The sequence below is a fragment of the Notechis scutatus genome, chromosome Z (genome assembly GCF_049901735.1).
Source record: "Notechis scutatus isolate UNSWTSFEM ecotype Mainland chromosome Z, rNotScu1.2, whole genome shotgun sequence".
NCBI classification, from domain to species: Eukaryota; Metazoa; Chordata; class Lepidosauria; order Squamata; family Elapidae; genus Notechis; species Notechis scutatus.
Window position 1 is genome coordinate 59,724,460 of NC_142025.1, and position 21,997 is coordinate 59,746,456.

At 39.3% G+C, this 21,997-nt stretch overlaps 1 protein-coding gene across 9 annotated transcripts in view; it reads left to right on the plus strand.

The window, feature by feature from the left end:
* Positions 1-21,997, plus strand: part of TRAK1 (trafficking kinesin protein 1) — a 289,447-nt gene that overhangs the window by 238,956 nt on the left and 28,494 nt on the right. For all 9 annotated transcript variants that reach the window (XM_087947778.1, XM_087947773.1, XM_087947779.1 and 6 more), the window contains one exon: positions 7,647-7,749. In XM_087947778.1, the coding sequence (XP_087803904.1) occupies positions 7,647-7,749 (103 nt within the window). The remainder of the gene's footprint in view (positions 1-7,646; positions 7,750-21,997) is intronic.

Consider the following 21,997-nt stretch of genomic DNA (forward strand, 5'->3'; position numbering starts at 1 on the left):
GAATGTATATATTGTTTTTAAGCGTTCTCAAATGAGCTTTCTAGAAGTAATTATTTCCCAATGTCTCAGTATTTTGAAGGCACTATTCAGCACTTTATATATGTGGGGATTTATAGGATAGGATCCAAGTATATACTTGGATTCAGGAGACCATATTTTTTATTCTTAATTCAGCAGCAAGCTAATCTTTTGTGTTGCCAGATATCATTCCTCTGAAGTCATCTAGCTTGTGCAGATTACTCAAGAGCAGGTTGAAATTTTCTCTACAAAGCCTAAACACAAATGAAACAGACTGAGAAGTGTTTCTTCTTGCTTCATTGCTCAGCAGATCTGTAGGCTACTTTATGACGTTGGGGGGAAAAGAATGGTATTGATTCGGATTTTACAATGTGATCTATAAAACCCAAAACCCAATACATGGACAATTACCTGCATAAGTGCTTGATGACTTGGGAATTGGAGTAATACTGTATGATATTTGAATTAACTGATAGAATTTAAAATATTTTAGCATTTCAACTTCAGCATCATTCTGTCTTTTGATTTACATTAGCCCATGTTCAGATGTCCTATTTGAAAAACATCCTGATGCATTAAATAGAGAACAACAAGTGAAACTCGAAAAATTAAAATATTGTGCAAAAGTGCATTTATTTCAGTAATACAACTTAAAAGGTGAAACTAATATATGAGATAGACTCATTACATGCAAAGCAAGATAGTTCAAGCCGTGATTTGTCATAATTGTGGTGATTATGGCTTACAGCTCATGAAAACCCCAAATCTACAATCTCAGAAAATTAAATTACATGCAATCAATAAAACAAGGATTGTACATAGAACAATATCAGACCTCTGAAAAGTAGAAGCATGCATATGTACTCAGTACTTGGTTTGGGCCTCTTTTGCAGCAATTACTGCCTCAATGCGGCGTGGCATGGAAGCTATCAGCCTGTGGCACTGCTGAGGTGTTATTGAAGACCAGGATGCTTCAATAGCTGCCTTCAGCTCTTCTGTATTGTTCGGTCTCATGTCTCTCATCTTTCTCTTGGCAATGCTCCATAGATTCACTATGGGATTCAGGTCAGGCGAGTTTGTTGGCCAATCAAGCACAGTAATCCCACGGTCATTGAACCAGGTTTTGGTGCTTTTGGCAGTGGGGGCAGGTGCCAAGTCCTGCTGGAAAATGAAGTCAGCATCCCCATAAAGCTTGTCTGTGGAAGGAAGCATGAAGTGCTCCAAAATCTCCTGGTAGATGGCTGCGTTGACCCTGGACTTAATGAAGCACAGTGGACCAACACCAGCAGATGACATGGCTCCCCAAATCAACACAGACTGTAGAAACTTCACACTGGACTTCAAGCATCTTGCAGTGTGTGCCTCTCCATTCTTCCTCCAGACTCTGGGTCCTTGGTTTCCAAATGAGATGCAAAAGTTGCTCTCATCAGAAAAGAGGACTTTGGACCACTGAGCAACAGACCAGTTCTGTTTTTCGTTAGCCCATGTAAGACGCTTCTGATGTTTGTTGTTCAGGAGCGGCTTGACAAGAGGAATACGACATTTGAAGCCCATGTCCAGGATCCGTCTGTGTGTGGTGGCTCTTGATGCACTGACTCCAGCCTCAGTCCACTCCTTGTGAAAGTTCCCAACATTTTTAAATGGCCTTGTCCTGACACTCCTCTCCAGGCTGCGGTCATCCCTGCTGCTTGTGCACCTTTTTCTTCCACACTTTTCCCTTCCACATAACTTTCTATTAATGTGCTTTGATACAGCACTTTGGGAACATCCAGCTTCTTTTGCAATTACCATTTGAGGCTTTCCCTCCTTATGGAGGGTGTCAATGATGGTTTTCTGCACAACTGTCAGGTCAGCGGTCTTTCCCATGATTGTGATTCCTACTGAACCAGACTGAGAGATCATTTAAAGGCCCAGGAACCCTTTGCAGGTGTTATGGCTTCATTAGCTGATTAGAGTGGGACTCTGAGCCTAGAATATTGAACCTTTTCACAATATTCTAATTTTCTGAGATTGTGGATTTGGGGTTTTCATGAGCTGTAAGCCATAATCACCTCAATTATGACACATCACGGCTTGAACTATCTTCCCTTGTATGTAATGAGTCTATCTCATATATTAGTTTCACCTTTTAAGTTGCATTACTGAAATAAATGCACTTTTACATGATATTCTATTTTTTTGAATTTCACCTTTATTTTTCTTTGGTTGACAGCCAAAGCATAGAAAGACAAATTATACCATATAATAGTATACCGTGTAACCTGTGACATTTGCAGTACTTTTGGATCCAGTATTGAGTATAAAAAAATATGGTTTGCATCATGATATGTTTTTGTCATAGATGTGGATTCCTATGTCTGATAATTGAAACAGATACCAGTTTTCTTTTAAAATAAGTAATCTGAAGGGAAACATTTTTCAACACTGGATATAACATGTTCCTAATTCTGATTGGTTACCATTCAAGAGCTGGATTTCAAGCTGTATTTCTGTAAATGTAATAATGAAAATGATTTTCTTAAGTGTTATTTTGTCTTTTTACATTTTACATACATTTTATACATAGAATTTAGAACTCTTATGAAAATGCAGTTATGGGATGGGAAATTCTTACTGAAATCTAAAACAAAATTTATGTGCTATAACTTTGGTAACTTCCAGTCAATTTTGATATATGAATGAAAGAAGAGGTTATTTTATTTAACAGCACTGTGATTTTCTGCAAAAAAGAAGTAATTTGAGAAATCATTTGGTGGCTAGAGAAAAAGACAGTCCTTTCAACATACACTTAGATTTTTTTCAAAATAAATAATAACAAAACCTCATTGTTGATCACATATTATCCTTTTATATGTTAGACCAAATAACTTTGAATATTGTTGAAGATTGTATTGGAATTAAAGCATGATATTCTTTTCATTTTTGAATTGTTAGAGATACTGATCACTTACAGGCCATTCACGGTTTCCTGACAGAGAATACTGTAGCCATATGAAAAGCTGATTACTGGAGGATGCTGTGCATGTTTCTCTGAATGGTATCTTTGCAGGATTAGTCTTTATAGATGTTTAAAAAATATTTCTCTTTCATAGTCAAGAAAGCTCACCTATTAGCCTCAATTGCTACTTTTAGCAGCCTTTTCCTATCTTGTATATTAATAATAATGAGCTCAGTCTACTTTATTGCAACAGTTTTCTGCTAATATAATTCCTTAGTGAAAGACAAACAGTGTTTTGATGAAATGGGTAATGCAGATATGGAGATATTGTAGGTGAAAGCTTTTATATATTCTGTGAATAATTGTTTAATCTAAAATTTTCATACTTTTTTATTCTGCTATTATTTGTTGTCTAACACTGAGCTACTCTTTTTCTTTTAAATTTAGCTTTTCTCTCCATCTTTCTCTCCATCTTTCCATTATTGATTATTTGAGATTTTCTCAAATATTTTAAGCTGGTTACACTTGCACAGAGAGTCATGATTGCTATAACCCTTATATATCATTGTTTGCACAAATCCTTGAAGCAGCAGTATCATGAGTTTTTAAGGTGATATAAATAATTTTTGAACAATGATACTGTATTAGTGTATTAGCCATCATTTAAAAATGCAGACTAATACCTAACATGAAATGGGGATGATTTTTTTTACTGAGTCACCTCATTATATTAACAGTTTTTAAAAATTTCCATATTTCATATGCAATAACTCTTTTCACGTAATTATCATCATTATATGATTATTTTGCTGCCAGTTTAACAGGAAATATAGCCACAATAAGCATGTAGTTTTCTCAGCCTCTCTAAATTTAAAAAGATTTTGTAAATGTAATAAGACACCAGGTTACATATCCTATCATGGATAAACAATATTTTAAAATGTAGTCACATCATAAGTGGCTAAATAATCACAGATATATTTCTTGTACAATCATGATAATGTATTGAAGATTTTTAATCTCACCTGCAATCATGATGACTTTGCAATTGTACTTAATTTTGGATTGCTATATGACTGTTGATGGATGCATGGTATTTTCAGTTTGTGAACTGATTTGCAATCGGGGCTATCCATAAAGTATGTCATATTTCAGAAGTGGAAAAAATGGCATGATTAAACAATCTATGATACTGAAAACAGAAAGAATAATATTGACAAAAACATGGTGCTTTTCCCATATTTGCTTCCTTGCTCTTGTCCTATGATCACAAGAGGTCATCAGATGCTTTTCATTTTTTGGTTCTGCTTGCAATTTACACAGGCACATCCATTTTCCTTAATAATCCTTCATTCCCCAATACTCATAATGTGTTTGATAGGGTTGAAATCCGTGCTTATTTTTTCTTATATCCATTTCATTTTTCGGTGTTCTACTTAGTAGTTGTATATTATCCTCACTCTATGCAATGCTTGGGTTTTTGTTAGAGATTTGCAGTAATAAAAGTTATACTAATTACACTAAAATAAATTAGAACTTTAAAGCAATATATTTTGAAGGAACAATGCAGATCAGTTGGTAGCAATAAAAACAGTATAAAATATTAATAAAAGATATTCCTTCAATGTAGAGAAAAGTAAAGTCCTACACTTAGGCAAGAAAAACCAAAAGTACACATATAGACTGGGTGAAACCAGGCTCAATAGCAGTAACTGTGAGAGAGATCTTGGAGTCTTAGTGGACAACCAGCTAAATATGAGCCAGTAGTGTGCAGTAACAGCCAAAAAAGCTAATGCTCAAGTGAGGTACTAACACCACTCTATAAAGCCTTAGTAAGACCACATTTAGGGTGCTGAATCCAGTTTTGGTCACCACATTATAAAAAAGATGTTGAGACTCTAGAAAAAGTACAGAGAAGAGCAACCAGGATGATTAGGGTACTGGAGACTGAAACACATGAAGAACATTTACAGGAACTGGGCATGGCTAGTCTAGTGAAGAGAAGGACCAGGGCAGACATGATAGCAGTCTTCCAATATTTGAGGGGCTACTACAGAGAGAAAGAGGTCAAGTTATTTTCTAAAGTGCCTGTAGGTCAGACAAGGAATTCCAAGCTTTGTAGAGATGATTTTCAGGAACATAATAAATTACATTATATTATTTTCAGCGCCTCTTATTTCTTTCCAATTTGGCTATATGTATAATTTTTCCCCTTGTAACATGAGAATATATAGAATTTTAATTAAGGAGGTGATTTTTTTAAGATGACATACTTTATGGTCTGTTTAGCTTTGCATTATACAGTTGCACCCTATAGCAATTTGTAAATACAAATTTGGATCTTGTATGGTTCTATAATCTGTTTTGTTGCAGTACCACAAAAATAAGCTATTTATCTTATATTCAGCTATTCAGATATTTTTATTAATTGATTAATTTAATTGCTATCTGGTACAGCAGATGTTTTGTTTGTGTTTCAGATGGAGGTGGAAAATAAATGCTGCAGATGGGCAATAGTGGATCCATAATAGTTACGCTGAATACAAAAATAATATATAAAAAGTGATCCAAAGCTACTTGTATGTGGCAAAGATATATGAACCTCTAGATTATCAATTAATTTGAAGGGGAAATTATAGTCTGCACTTTCAATCAAAGAGATGATAACCAGGTATGAGTATAGTACATCCTACCTTATGTTTGGAAGTGTTTCATAGCTTGAACAAAGGAGATATCTAAGGACCTCTGAAAAACACAGATTGTCCACAGATTACAATACTGTCTCTAAAGGGTTTAAACTTAATCAGTCCTTTGTCAGGCAGATTGAGTACAAATGGAGGCAATTCAACCCCATAGTTACCCTCCTCAGGGTAATGGTATAAAATATTCTGTCTCAAAAAACCCCAGGTAATATCTGAGGAATTAAAGGCTTTTCTTACACAGAGAATGTCAGTGTTGATGAGAACAACATAAGAAGAACACTGAACAGCAATAATGTGCATGACACGGTTGCAAGGAGAAGGCCACTACTCTCCAAATAAGATTATTGCTGCCCATCTATAGTTTGCAAAAGACCATGTGGATAAGTCTGAAGACTACTGGAAAAATTATCTTCAGCAAAAGGCACATCCTGCATTCTAGCATAAGAACTTTAACCCACCTGTGAAATCTAGAGCAATATCATCAAGCTTGTTCGATGAGAAGCGAAACGTCTTTAAAGAAAAACAAGGAAGTCCAGTTGCCTATTGAAAAAGCAACTTTGGGGAAAACCATGACCTGAATGACTGATAATCTCCAAAGACAAAGAATGGTTAAAACAGGAAAGTTAGTATTTAGGAATGATCATATTAAAGACCGTAGTCTTAGAGAAATGTAGGAGGAATTGAAATGGGCAATTCATGCGAAGAAGCCCATCAGCACCCCTAATTTGAAGCTGCTCTGAAAGGAGGAATAGGCTCAAATTCCTGCAAGCTGATATGTAGGATTGATCAACAGTTATCAGAAACATTTACTTGATGCTAACACTGCCTGAGAACAGCACACTGAAAAGTTAAGTTCACATAGTTTTGCCACATACAAATATGTAGCTTTGGATCATTTTCCTCAATAAATCAATGAACAAATATAATGTTTTTTACTCATTTAATTGGATTCTCTTTATCTAGTTTCAGTACTTCCTTGGAAAAATGATTGTGTTTTAGGTCATATTTATACAGAAATATTACAAATTCAAAAAGGTTTACAAACATTTAAGCACCATACTATGTACTATCATTTTTGTATCCTAAAATTTATTGTCTCTGGATCCATTACTGAATCAAAGTGATGGGATATATCTGCCTGGATGAATGTAAAAGAAACTGAAATATATGAGTTCTAAGATATTGCACATTTTTGTTAAGAGTTTATTATATCTTGCCCATAAAATAAACCTGCTAATACAGATTAAGATATTATATTTACTTCTTACAGAATTAGCATTTACCACTTCTTTGTCCCCATAATTGCTAATAATGTAGCAATAAGATCAAATAGATAGCATTTGGATTATTTAGAATTGGGACAATTTAGCATGATCATTACATTGTTGCCTTTCCTAAGTGATATTTTATACTATTGGAAATTACCATGCCAGAGTAATAAGTAGAAGTAACACTTCTTGCTATTGGCCACCCTAAACTGAGGTGGTATTCAGCAGGTTCTGACCAGTTCTAGAAAACCGGTAATGGAAATTTTGAGTAATTCAGAGAACCAGTGATTACCTTCCCCCAGGAATGGGGAAGAAATTGAGATTTTACAGTATCCTTCCCCAGGAGTGGTGTGGGAATGGAGATTTTATAGTATCCTTCCCCTGCCATGCCCACCATGCCACACCCACCAAGCCATGCCACACCCACAGAACCAGTAGTAAAAAAAATTGAACCCCACCAATGACCCTAAAGCATTTGTATCTGCTGAGAGTCCTTAAAGTAACGGCTGTCCCAGTAAAACAAAAGATGTGATAAATAAGACTCTTCTCATAGATATTAATATATCAGAGGAGCTAGATAATAAAGAGATTTAGAAATATCGGATATTTATTGCACAGATCACAAGTAAAGTATAATATCACTTTTCCATCTGTTAGTTTGAGAATATAAAAGTTCTTTTAATATATAAATACAAATAATGTCCTCTCTTTTTAATGTAGTACATCATCCTGGGAAGTGCATGTCACAAACCAATTCCACATTTACCTTTACCACTTGCCGTATTCTACATCCTTCCAACGATCTCACACGAGTTACACCAAGGTAAGGGTTTTCAGAAAGGTGTTTTAGTTTCTAAATGTAAAGAAATGTTAAGTGTAGTCAAATAAGCAAGATGAGTTTAATAATCATGTTTGACACTGTCTTAATTTAACTTACATATATGAATCCTCCATAATCTGTAAACTTGTTTTAGTTTATGTACACCCAGTACAAGTAAAATAACCTAGGATGTCACTCTTTTAATCCATGATGTTCTAACTAAAATATTTTAAAAAAATATTCTTATGCTGTTGCAATTCACTTTGGAAGAGTAATAGAAGATTCCTCTTTCCCATTCTTGTTCACACCCTTTTATTGCTTTTGTTACTTCTTCTTTTCTGGCTGTCTTCCTGTTGCAGGACAAAAATTGTAACTTCTCTGAACTCTCTCCCTGATGCATGTTTGAACGGCTGTCATCATTGCATACATACATATGAGGAACTGGACCAATCAGATACTGTTTTTTGGTATATTTTTTAGAGTAGAAGAGAATCATGCTCCCTCCTGCTTTGTTGCTCAGAGGATCTCACTAATCTTGTGCTATAGACCCAAAGAGAGGGCCTGGTTGGTTCACCTTTCTACCAATTCTCCCACTTTAGCACTTAGAAGCAGCAGTAAGGCCAATGGAGAGAGAGAGAGAGAGCAAGATTATGTGTGTGTGTGTGTGTGTGTGTGTGTTTTCTGAGGTTTTCGCGGGTATTTGTATGTGGATCTTTGGTTATTCGGGTTTTCTCCCGCATAAAATTGGAAGTATCTAGGTGACGTTTCAATGAAGTCTCATTCATCATCTTCAGGCTTGTGTCTTCGGCTTTGTGCTTCTCGGAGTAATGTGAGCTTGCAGCTGCTTCTTCCTTTTAACTGCTAGTGGGGGTGTGACTTGATTGGGTGGGGGATTGGCTGTGTTCTGATTGGGTGGGGGGTGTTCTCATTGGTTGGGGGTTTGGCTGTGTTCTGATTGGCTGGGGTGTGTTCTGTTCAGGTGGAGGCTTGGTTGTGCTCAGGTTAGTCTTAGTTGCTGGGGGATTTGAGCTGGTGAGCTGTGATCCTGCTGTTTGGCTTCGCGTTCATGGTCATGCCGCATCTTCATGGTGGGCGTCAGTTCGCTTCATGTATGGGTCGGAGGGGTTTGAAGCGGGTAGTGATGCAGCTGCGGTACAGCTTCTGGTCCGTGGTCATGTCTCATCTTCTGTGTGGGTGTGAGTCTGCTTTCTATGTGGAAGTGTGGTGGTAGCATCTTGTGTGGCCCTCGTGGGTGTGGGTTTGGTGTCATTCTTCATGTTAGGGTTAGGGTTAGGGTTAGGGTGGTAGGCGGGAGGTATCATCTTGTTTATTCATGCTGTGTTTCTATCTCTATGGCTTCTCTGATTATTCTGTTGTTGAAGTGTTCGGTTTTGGTGATAGTTCTGGTATTTTTAAAGTCAATCTCATGTCCTGTGGCTTTGAGGTGTTGGATCAGGGAAGAGGTCGGTTCTTCTTTTTTGATTGAGTTCTTGTGTTCTTCAATGTGTGCACTTATTCTTCTGTTAGTTTGTCTGATGTATGTGGTGGGGCAGGCGGTGCAAGGGATTTCGTATACTCCTTGGTTTTCTAACTCGATTTTGTCTTTAGGGTTTCTTAGGATGGTGGATATTTTTCTGTTTGTGCAGAATGCTGTTTTAATGTTGTGTTTTTGGAGGATCTTGCTTATTTTGTCTGTAGTGCCTTATATATATGGGAGGAGGGCTTTGCCGTTCTCTTGTTCTGTCTTGGATTTTGGTTGGGGTTTCTTTTTGGATTAGGTGGGTAATCTTCTTTCTTTGGAATCCATTAGCTGTTAGTACGTTAGTGAGAGTGTGTATTTCGGTTTTTAGGTGTTGTTCATCGGCTAAGCATTTTGTTCTGGAGATGAGTGTCTCGGCTACAGAATTGATCTGTGCTGGGTGGTAGTGTGAGAGTGCGTGTAGATAGCGGTTTGTATGTGTTTTCTTCTGGTAGATGGTGTGTCCTAGGGAGCCATTGGATTTTTTGTATACTAAGACATCTAGGAAGGGAAGTTGATTGTTAGCTTCTATTTCCATGGTGAATTGTATTTTGGGGTGTAGGCTGTTGAGGTGTGTGAGGAAGTTGTTCAGTTTTTCTTTGCCATGTGGCCAGATTATGAAGGTGTCATCTACGTATCTGAGCCAGAGTTTGGGTTTGTGATCATATTTTTCTAGAGCTTGTGTTTCAAAATGTTCCATGTAGAGGTTTGCGATGACAGGTGAGAGGGGTGATCCCATGGGTGCTCCTTCTATTTGTTTGTATTTTTGTCCATTGTAGGTGAAGTATGTATTGGATAGGCAGTGGTTGGTCAGATCTAGGATGTGCTTCGGGGGGGTTGTATTTGTTTTGGATGGCTGTCAAGGCTTCTTTTATTGGCACTTGGGTGAAGAGGGATATGACATCGAAGCTCACAAGTAGGTCGCTGGGTTGTAAGTTTTGTTTCTTTATGATCTCGATGAACTGGAATGAGTTTCTTACGTATGAGTTGATGGATTCTGCATAGGGCTGTAGTTGTTTGGTGAGAAATCTGGACATACTCATCTCCAGAACAAAATGCTTAGCCGACGAACAACACCTAAAAACCGAACTATACACTCTCACTAACGTACTAACAGCCAATGGATTCCAAAGAAAGAAGATTACCCACCTAATCCAAAAAGAATTCAACCCCAACCAAAATCCAAGACAGAGAACAAGAGAACGGCAGGAGGATCAGCAAGATCCTCCAAAAACACAACATTAAAACAGCATTCTGCACAAACAGAAAAATAACCACCATCCTAAGAAACCCTAAAGACAAAATCGAGTTAGAAAACCAAGGAGTATACGAAATCCCTTGCACCACCTGCCCCACCACATACATCGGACAAACTAACAGAAGAATAAGTGCACGCATTGAAGAACACAAGAACTCAATCAAAAAAGAAGAACCGACCTCTTCCCTGGTCCAACACCTCAAAGCCACAGGACATGAGATTGACTTTAAAAACACCAGAACTATCGCCAAAACCGAACACTTCAACAACAGAATAATCAGAGAAGCCATAGAGATAGAAAAACGCCCACACAGCATGAATAAATGAGATGATACCTCCCGCCTACCAGCCATTTGGAAACCCGCCCTCAGGAACAAACAAGTACCTAACATGAAGAATGACACCAGACCCACACCCACGAGGGCCACACAAGATGCTACCACCACACTTCCACGTAGAAAGCAGACTCACACCCACACAGAAGATGAGACACGACCATGGACCAGAAGCCGTACCGCAGCTGCATCACTACCCGCTTCAAAACCCTCCAACCCATACATGAAACGAACTGACACCCACCAGGAAGATGCGGCACGACCACGAACGCAAAGCCAAACAGCAGGATCACAGCTCACCAGCTCAAATCCCCCAGCAACTAAGACTAACCTGAGCACAACCAAGCCCCCACCTGAACAGAACACACCCCAGCCAATCAGAACACAGCCAAACCCCCAACCAATGAGAACACCCCACCCAATCAGAACACAGCCAAGCCCCCACCCAATCAAGTCACACCCCCACTAGCAGTTAAAAGGAAGAAGCAGCTGCAAGCTCACATTACTCCGAGAAGCACAAAGCCGAAGACAGAAGCCTGAAGATGATGAATAAGACTTCATCGAAACGTTGCCTAGATACTTCCAATTTTATGCGGGAGAAAACCCGAATAACCAAAGATCCATGTGTGTGTGTGTGTGTGTGTGTGTGTGTGTGTGTGTGTTTTCTTAAGTTTTTGCGGGTACTTACATGTATGGTATTCGGGTTTGTTCGGGTATTTTCCCACATCATTATAGTTGTGCTTTTAAAGTTGTAGTGACGTTTCGGCAGAATCTCATCTGCCATCATCAGGCTTCTGTGTTGTGTTCGTCTGTGAGTCAGGCTTTCACAGCCGTTTCTGTTTTAAATTTGGTGCTAGACTAATATATATGTGCAGGTCTTGGCGTGTTCGGGTCTTTTCCCATGTAAGATTGAGAGTATCTTGGCGATGTTTCGATGAGGTCCCACTCGCCATCTTCAGGCTGGTGCTTTCGGCTTCGTGCTAGTGTGAGCAAAGCATGATCGGAGCAGCCGTCTCTCTATAAATACCCGTGGGGAGGTGTGGTGTGCTGGCTCTGTTGTAAGCGGGCTGGTGGGCTGTGTTGTTATTTCTTGATTGGTTAATGGAGGTGATGTTTGCAGATTGGTTGGCTTTTTCATAAGAACCTGTGTGGCTGAGGTACTGGCTGTGGGTCTATCAGCCTCCTATGTTGTAACGACCTGGGTAATGGGCTGTGTGATGACCTTCTGAGTTCTATTGTTGTGACATCCTGGGTCTTGTGCTGTAATCTCCTGGGTCATTGGCTGTGTTGTAACATCCTGAAGTTTTGTGGTGTAACCTCCTGAGTTCCGTGATGTGATATCCTGAGCGGGTGGCTATGATGTGATGTTCCGGTTTTGGTTTGGCTCTGAGCTTGAGGTCTGGCTATGTGTTCATGGCGTGTGTCAGTTTGCTTAGTTTGGGGGTCGAAGGGTGTGGCAGCTGGTGATGCAGCCGTGGTCTGTTTTCTGGATGGTGGTTGCCTTTTGTCTATGGGATGCGTTTGGGTTTGAGTCTGGTGAGGGAGATTGGTGGTGGTGTCATGTGTTGTTTTGGATCCGGTGTTGGTTTTCGTGGCTGGGACTCGTTTGTTGATAAGGGCTAGTTTCCAGATGTCTGATAGGCACGAGGTATCGTCCCGTTTATTCATGTTATGGGAGTGTTTATTTCGATGGCTTCCCTGATTATTCTCTTGTTGAAGTGTTTAGTATTGGAGATTAATTTGGTTTTCATGTCCTGTGGCTTTAAGGTGCTGGAAAAGGGAGGAAGTATTTTCTTCTTTTCTGACTGCGTTCTTGTGTTCTGCAATGCATGCATTTATTCTCCTGTTGGTTTGTCCAATGTATGTGGATAGGCAATTGTTGCATGGTATTTCATAAACTCCTAGTTGGATCTTGTCCTTGGGGTTTCTTAGGATGTTGGCTATTTTGGGGTCAGTGTCGAAGGCTGTCTTGATATTGTGTTTGTGGAGAATTTTGTAGGGGAGGAGGGCGATACCATTGTCCTGTTCTGTGTCTCGGTTTTTTGGGGGTGTCTCCCTTAGGATTAGGTTGGTAATTGTGTTTCTTTGGAATCCATTGGAAATTAATACGTTGTGAGGGTGTGTAATTCTGTTCTCAGGTGGTTTTTGTCGGCTAGGCGTTTGGTTCTGGAGATGAGGGTCTTGGCTATGGAGTTGATCTGTGCAGGGTGGTGATGGGATTGTGCGTTTAAGTAGCAGTTGGTGTGTGTTTTCTTCCAGTGGATGGTGTGTCCTAGGGAGCCATTGATTTTTTTGTAAATTAGGACGTCCAGGAAGGGAAGTTGCTTGTTGGCTTCTGTTTCCGTGGTAAATTGTATTTTGGGGCGTAGGCTGTTGACATGTGTGAGGAAGTTGTCCAGTTTGTCTTTCCTGTGTGGCCAAATTACGAAAGTATCATCTACATATCTGAGCCAGAGTTTGGGTTTGTGTTCGGATTTGTCTAGATCGTTGGTTTCAAAGTGTTCCATCTATAGGTTAGTGATGATGGGTGAGAGGGGTGATCCCATAGGTGCTCCTTCTATCTGTTTGTATCTTTGTCCATTGTGGATGAAGTATGTGTTGGTTAGTCAGATCTAGGATGTGCTTAGGGGGGTTGTATTTGTTTTGGATAGCTGTCAAGGCTTCTTTAATAGGTACTTGGGTGAAACTGACACACACCATGAACACATAGCCAGACCTCAAATTCGGAGCCAAACCAAAACCCGGAACGTTACATCACAGCCGTCCACTCAGGATATCACTTCACAGAATTCAGGAGGTTACACCACAAAACCTCAGGATGTTGCAACACAGCCAATGACCCAGGAGATTACAGCACAAGACCCAGGGTGTCACAACAATAGAACTCAGAAGGTCATCACACAGCCCATTACCCAGGTTGTTACAACACAGGAGGCTGAAAGACCCGAATACGCCAAAACCTGCATACATACATACAAACATACATATATGGTGCCGTTGAAGTGAATGCTATGACCTTTGGCTTTCATATTTTGGACTAGTGAGGAATGGCACCAAAACCATAGCTACTATAGAAATCCCCAGCTACAGAATCATCAAAGAAGCCATAGAAATTGATAAAAGATCTAGTTGCATGAATAGAAGAGATTACTCCACCAGACTATCAATCATCTGGAAGCCTGCACTCACAAACAAACAAAATATACCATAATCCAGGCAAGCACCTGGACATAAACAGACACCCCTAATACCTCCAGCTCAAACACCCCTCAGCAAGCTACCCAAATAAAACCTAGCTTCCTAATAAATAATTATCGGCCATTCACAAGAAACCAAGCTGCACTAAGAAACCCCAATGCACAAAACACAATGTTGCCAACCAATCAAGAACACAGCAACTCGAAGACCAATAAAAACAGACCTAGACTCCCAGCCAATCAGGATGAGGGAAAAACCATTATTTGAAAGCAGAAAGCCAGCACCAAATTCAAACAAAAAACGGCTGCCAAGCCTGACACACAAGATTAAAAAGAACCCAATACACAAGCCTGAGGATGGCAGATGAGATTGTGCCAAAACATCACTACAATAAAAGCACAAATATTAAGATGTGGGAAAATAGCCGAAGAAACCTAAATACCATACACATACATATACATATACATATACATATACATATACATATACATATACATATACATATACATATACATATACATATACATATACACATACATACATACATACATACATACATACATACATACATACATATGTTTTCTTAAGTTTTCGCAGGTATTTATATGTATGGTATTCAGCTTTGTTCGGGTATTTTCCCACGTCATTATAGTTGTGCTTTTAAAGTTGAAGCAATGTTTCGGCAGAATCTCATCTGCCATCATCAGGCTTCTGTGTTGTGCTCGTCTGTGAGTCAGACTTTCACAGCCGTTTCTGTTTTAAATTTGGTGCTAGCCTACGCTGTGCCAGAATGTTTTTTTCTTCATCCTGATTGGTTGGGAGTCTTGGTTAGTGTTTATTGGTCTTGAAGTTTGCTGTGTTCTGCTTGATTGGTGTTTCTAATATCTTCTGTCTGTTTTGTAGCTTGTGTGTGTGTGTGTGTGTGTGTGTGTGTGTTTTCTTAAGTTTTCGCGGGTACTTACATGTATGGCCTTCAGCTTTGTTCGGGTATTTTCCCACGTCATAGTAGTGGTGCTTTTAAAGTTGTAGCAACGTTTCGGCAGAATCTCATCAACCATCATCAGGCTTGTGTATTGGGTTCATCTGTGTGTCAGGCTTTCACAGCCGTTTCTGTTTTAAATTTGGTGCTAGCCTCGTGCTTTGTTAGAATGGTTTTTTCTTCATCCTGATTGGTTGGGAGTCTTGGTCTGTGTTTATTGGTCTTGGAGTTTGCTGTGTTCTGTTTGATTGGTGTTTCTTATATCTTCTGTCTGTTTTGTAGTGTATTTGTGTCTTGATTGGCTGGCAACATGGTGTTTCATGTATTGGGGGCTTTCAGCGCAGTTTGGCTTCGGATGAATGGCCGGCTATCATTTATTAAGAAGCTAGGTTTCATCCGGGTGGCTGGCTGGGCTGTGTTTGGGCTGGAGGTATCAGGGGGGTCTGCTTGTGCCCAGGTGTTTGCTTGGCTTGTGGTGTGGAGATTTTTTTGTTTGTGAGTGCAGGCTTCCAGATCATTGACAGTCTGGTGGAATCATCTCTTCTATTCATGCTTTCAGGTCTTTTTTCAATCTCTATGGCTTCTCTCCTAATTCTGTAGCTGGGGTTTTCTATAGTGGCTAGGGTTTTGTTGCCATTGAAGTCGATGCTATGACCTGTGGCTTTCATGTGTTGGATTAGTGAGGAAGTGTGTTCCAGCTTTTTTACTGCATTTTTGTGTTCATCTAGGCGAGTACTGATTCTTCTATTGGTCTGTCCGATGTACGTGGCAGGGCATGATGTGCAGAGGACTTCATATATGCCTTGGTTTTCCAAGTCAATTTTATCTTTGGGGTTTCTTAGGATGGCTGCTATTTTTCTGTCTGTTTTGAAGGCAGTCTTGATGTGGTGCCTGTGTAGTATCTTACTGCTTGTGTCTGTTGTACCTCTTATGTAGGGCAGGACAGCTGTTCCATAGGTCTGTTCATCTTCTAGGTCTCTATTATGTCTCAGTGTGTTTTTGTGGATCAGGCCTGTGATTTTGCTTTTGTGAAAGCCGTTGGCTGTCAGTACTTTAGTCAGGGTGCATAGTTCAGTCTTGATGTGTGTCTTGTCTGCCAGGCGTTTGGTTCTGGCAATTAGTGTTTTGGCCACAAAGTTTATCTGTGCTGGATGGTGGTGGGATTAGGCGTTGAGGTAGCGGTTGGTGTGTGTTTTCTTCTGGTATATGGTGTGTCCTAGTGTGCCATCTGTTTTTTGTAGATTAGTACATCTAGGAATGGTATTTGTTTGTTTGTTTCCGTTTCCATGATGAATTTGATTTTGGGGTGTGTGCTATTAGGTGTGTTAGGAAATTGTTTAGGTTTTCTTTTCCATGGGGGCCAAATAACAAATGTGTCATCGATGTACCTTAACCATAGTTTGGGTTTGTGGATGGCATTTGCCAGGGCTCTGGTTTCGAATTCGTCCATGAACAGGTTTGCAATAACGGGTGACAGTGGTGATCCCATGGGGGCTCCTTCAATTTGCTTGTATCTTTGTCCTTTGTATATGGAATATGTGTTGGTTAAGCAGTGTTCTACTAGTTCCATGAGGTGTTTGGGTGTTTGGTATTTGTTTTTGATGATTTCTAGGGTTTCTTTTATTGGGACTTGAGTGAATAGTGAAACTATGTTGAAACTTACAAGCAGATCTTTTTGTTCCACGTGGGTAGATCTTTGATCATTTCTAAGAGGCGGTATGAGTTTTGTACATGTGAAGCTGCTGCTTTAGCATGGTGCTGTAGCTGCTTTGCTAGATATTTGGCTAGGTCTTGTAGTGGTGCTCCTCTGGAGCTGACTATGGGTCTGAGAGGAATGCCTTCTTTGTGTATTTTTGGGAGGCCGTATAGTTTGGGGCATTTGGAAGATTTTTCTCTTGGGATGATTCTTTGCTGGATCTCTTCACTGATGGGAGAGGCTTTTATTTTGGATTTGGTGGTTTTTTCCAGGTAGGAGGTGGGGTCTGTATTTAGAGGTGTGTAAGCGGGGTCTTGGAGTAAGTTGGATAGTTTGGATCATCTTTGTTCATGTTGCTGGTTATGATTTTCTTCTTGGTTATTTTTTCCAGATATGTGGTTGGGTACGTGTTTATGGTTTGTATGTGGAGTCTTGGAGTAGGTCTGTCAGTTTTGTTTCGTAGTCTTTTCTGTCCATTACTACTGTGGCATTATCTTTATCTGCTGGAAGTATGATTATGCTACTGCGTTCTTTAGGGCTTGCAGGGCTTTTTGTTCCTCTTTGTGTAAGTTGCTTTTGGGTGGTTTGCTTGTGCGTAGGATGTTAGTGACTTGGTGTTTTATTCTATCAGCTTCATCTGTATTTAATTTAGTTAGGCTGGATTCCACTCCGCATATGGTGGATTCTGTGAGGATTTTTTTGGGTGCTATAGCATAGTTGAATCCTTTGGTTAGGACATCTGTTTCTGTTTTGGTGAGTTCTCTGTTGGAAATGTTATATACTAATTTTTTCAGGTGTTGTTGTGGGTTATTAGGGGCTTATCATGTTCTAATTTCTTTAGTTTCTTCAGGAGTTTGTCATTTTTATAAGTGGTTTCAGTTTCAGCTCTCCAAGTTGTAAGTTGTTTTATCTTGTCCCAAAGTAGAGGGTGGATTTTGTTGCTCAATTCCAGCTGTTGGGTTAGGAGGTCTTTGTTTAACTGGTCAAGTTAGAATCTTTTACAGTGGAGCTCGTTCCTGAGTAGACCCATTTCAGTTCTTTTCCGGATACATTTGGTAGCTGCTGTGCTGTGATGAAATATTAATTTGAAGCAGATCAGTATTGCATTGTTATCTCTGCAGCTGTGTAGGAATTTGAGGTCACACGTATTCCTGCTCTTTTAACTTCCAGCTTCTCCTAGGTTTTGGTCCGGCTGTTTATTTCCTCCCCGTGGAGGTCTGATATTTGTTTTCTTAAGTTTTCACAGGTATTTATATATATGGTATTCAGCTTTGTTTGGGTATTTTCCCACGTCATTATAGTTGTGCTTTTAAGGTTGTAGCAACGTTTCGGCAGAATCTCATCTGCCATCATCAGGCTTATGTATTGGGTTCGTCTGTGTGTCAGGATTTCACAGCCGTTTCTGTTTTAAATTTGGTGCTAGCCTCGTGCTTTGTTAGAATGGTTTTTTCTTCATCCTGATTGGTTGGGAGTCTTGGTCTGTGTTTATTGGTCTTGGAGTTTGCTGTGTTCTGTTTGATTGGTGTTTCTAATATCTTCTGTCTGTTTTGTAGCATTTTTTTTGTCTTGATTGGCTGGCAACATGGTGTTTCGTGTATTGGGGGCTTTCAGCGCGGTTTGGCTTTGGGTGAATGGCCAGCTATCGTTTATTAGGAAGCTAGGTTTCAACTTTAAAAGCACAACTATAATGATGTGGGAAAATACCCAAACAAAGCTGAATACCATACATATAAATACCCACGAAAACTTAAGAAAACACACACACACACACATACATATATTATTTGAAAATGCAATATCTGAAGTCTTTCCTCTGAAAATACATATCGGTATAATGAAATGGAGCTAATGAAGAATTTTCAGAATTCAGATTAAAAAACCAATAAAAAAGTAAAAACAGTGTCCCTTATGCTCCATAAAAGCTTGTGAGCAGTACTTGTAAAAACAGGATGATGCACCAATCCCTCTGAACTTCTTAATGCCACAGGAGGCTATCATTTGATGCTGAAATATCACTGAAAGAGGTCTGTTGAAATGTGTTGCTATTTTTTTTTCACCTTTTAGGAGAGTTAAAGGATAAAAGATGGGAGCATAAATGTTTTATTTTTATTTTATTTATTAAATTTTTATCCCACTCATCTCCTCTATAAAATGACTCTAGGCAGCTGTTCCCAACAATATACTCCCTTTATATCCTTAAACAACCCACTCCCAAATTCAGCCAGTTTTGCTGAACCTAAGCTGCAAGATCTAAACATGCTGAGAGGATACAAATGGAATGCTGGAAGGTTACATATGAGTGCAAATTTGGATTTCTTACTTTGGTCATGTTTATTAAAACCACAGCATATTTCATGTGGTATTCTCTATTTAATGGAGATGTATTACTAATTTAATTCATTTTTATATTCTGATAGGTTTGTAGTTGATGGTCATCTGTTGTTATTCTTTCTGTATTATTAATTCAGAACCATAATATTATCATGCAACTGCTGGAGAAGAGAATCTCCTTAAACTATGAATGATGCTTCTTAACAGGTCATGTGAGGAAGACGATGAAACAGCTTTATGTCACCTTATGCTGAGAGGAGATGTAGGGCACACAATATGACCAGCGTGACAGGGGGTGAGCAGCACAGTCAGCAACCTCTATGCTGGCGGAGTCGCATAAAAGGAATGCTAGTGTTCATGGCATCAGCTAACTTGAAGACTTCTTATCAATCTCATTCTCCCCTTTCCATTTTAACATTAACATGAAGTGTCCTAACAAAAATTCTAAATTTCATAGTGCTGATTTTATAGAATCTAACAATAATTGATGATGCAAAGGAACATCTTCATTTTCTTTTCTTTTTAGAAAATATTCTGGATATTTCTTTTTCCTCCAATCCCTCCTCTTCCTTCTCCTCACTAGGTCTTCCCTGCTGTTTACAGGTATTGCTTGATTTACAGCTGTAATGGAGCATGCCCATTATAGTTGTAAATCATGATCATTAAGCAAGGTGCCCATGTGATCACTTCACGTGATCCCTGCCATAAAGCCAGCTCTTTTCATTATGATCACTAAGCAGAGCATGGGCTGCCTCAGGAGTGGGGAAAGCACTGGGTGGCCTTGTTCAGGCCCTCACTGCAGCATCTCTCCATCTCATGCATGGCTTTGCCCTGTTCCAGAAGCAGGTACCGTTTTGTCAATGGCCACAATTCATTGGCACCTGTTTCTGGGTTAGCAGCACACGACCTCTGTGTAAAAAGGCTGTCTGGAGTCTTGGCTGCTTCCTAAAGATCTATGGAAAAAATAAATAAATTGAGTTCTGATGGAGGTTGGGGAAGAACATGTGGAACCCAGTGGAGCAGGAAGCAGAGCAGAGAAGATAAGTGAAGAACTCCTGCAGGATTCCTGTGGTGGTTGTAAGAGCGGGGAGATTGTCAAATGCCAAAATTTTGCTGCAGGGCTATAATTCTGAACAGGGATTGATTGTCTCTTTGTTAAGCTCTGTCATAATTTTGAACAATCGTTGAACAAATAATTGTAAGTTGAGGAATATCCGTAATGAACTAGGTTAGGAATACTTGCTACAATAGTTTTTATGTAGCAGTATCAATGCATTTGACAATTTAGAAAGATGAGCATTAATCTAGTACCAAAGAGTTTACATTTCAAATTAGTTTGGAGGAGTTTTGTTATTATGGGAAGGATTACAAGAAATACTGGTGTATTAAGGCAAAGTTCAACTGGGAAAAATGTGCACACACTGTGATTAAAAGTACAGATGTTAAATTTTTAGTATAACAAATCTTTCTGAAATAAAGTTTATGAATTTCAAATTGGTTCTCCTTCCATGGACTTCTTAATGGAATGTTTGTGTACAATTATTATTTGAGAGACCTTGAAAAGTTGATTATAGGCACTTGACAAATGCTTGAGACAATTTGTGTCATGAAATGGCTTAGGCCACAGTTCAGACACAAGACACATAATAAAAAATAGGCATATGTACATGTACATACAAACACATACACACACAGTGATTGAGTGAGTGAGTGAGAGAAACTTTATTCTGAGGTTTATGTAATCCTTCTGAAATGTGTAGGTCACTTTGCGAGGGCTGATAATAAGAGGGATGTCTGAAGCTTGGTAATAAACACGTTCAAGAGTGAATTATAATAATAAAATAATAATAAAGAAATGGATAGCATATTGACATAAAATTGTAATTGTCAGTTGCTCTAGACATATACAGGTAGTACTTGACTTATGATCCACAATTGAGCCCAGAATTTATGTTGCTAAGTGGGAAAGTTGTGAGTTTTGCCCAATTTTACAACTTTTTTTGCTACATTTGTAAGTGAATTGCTGTAGTTGTTAAATTAATAATACAGTTCTTAAGTGAAACTGACTTTTCCGTTGACTGCTTGTCAAAAGGCTGCAAAAGATGACCACATGATCAGGGACACTGCAACTATCATAAATATGTATCAGTTGTCAAGCATCCAAACGTAAATCATGTGATCATGGGGATGCTGCAATAATTGTAAGTATGCAAAATGGTCATAAGTCATTTTTTTCAGTGCCATTGCAACTTTGAATGGTTACTTGATGAACTGTGGTAAGTTGAGGACTTCCTGTACTTCTATAATTCCAGCGAAATGAAATCTTAAATCCTTGATCTACACCCTCTCCATTCAGAATTCACATCAGACATCAGGACACATGGCTGTTTCATTCTTAAGGAAACTTAAGATTAATTTGCATTTTCTACAGGAGCAAAGATCTCTTGGAAAGTTTCACTTGGTAAAATATTTTGACAAATTCCTCCTTGTAAATTCTCAGACATTTGCAGCGTACCTGCACTTACATTTTCAGGAATCCTTCAATTTTCTCCATTCACCAATCTCTCTCCCATCTATGCCCTTTTGGCCTCTAATACTCCACAGCCCCTGTTGCGCTACTGACCTTCACCTTTTTTTTTCTCCTACTGCTGACTAAGCATGCCCAGCCTGGTCCTTTGCGAAGCAGCTACTGGCCACACAGTTTTCTGCCCCAAGTCATGCATGATGATTTCCACAGCCATGCTGCACCAAGAAGCCCTTTAGACCAGTAGTCGCCAATCAGTGAGCTGGGGACCACTGATGGTCTGTGACAAAATTTTGGTGGTCCACAGAGAAATGTCACCCCAAAGCACCCCCCAAAGCAATTAATGCAGGCTGCACAGGAATACCAACCTGTGCTGCCCACATGGTCCGTCAGAACACAAGGCTTGCATTG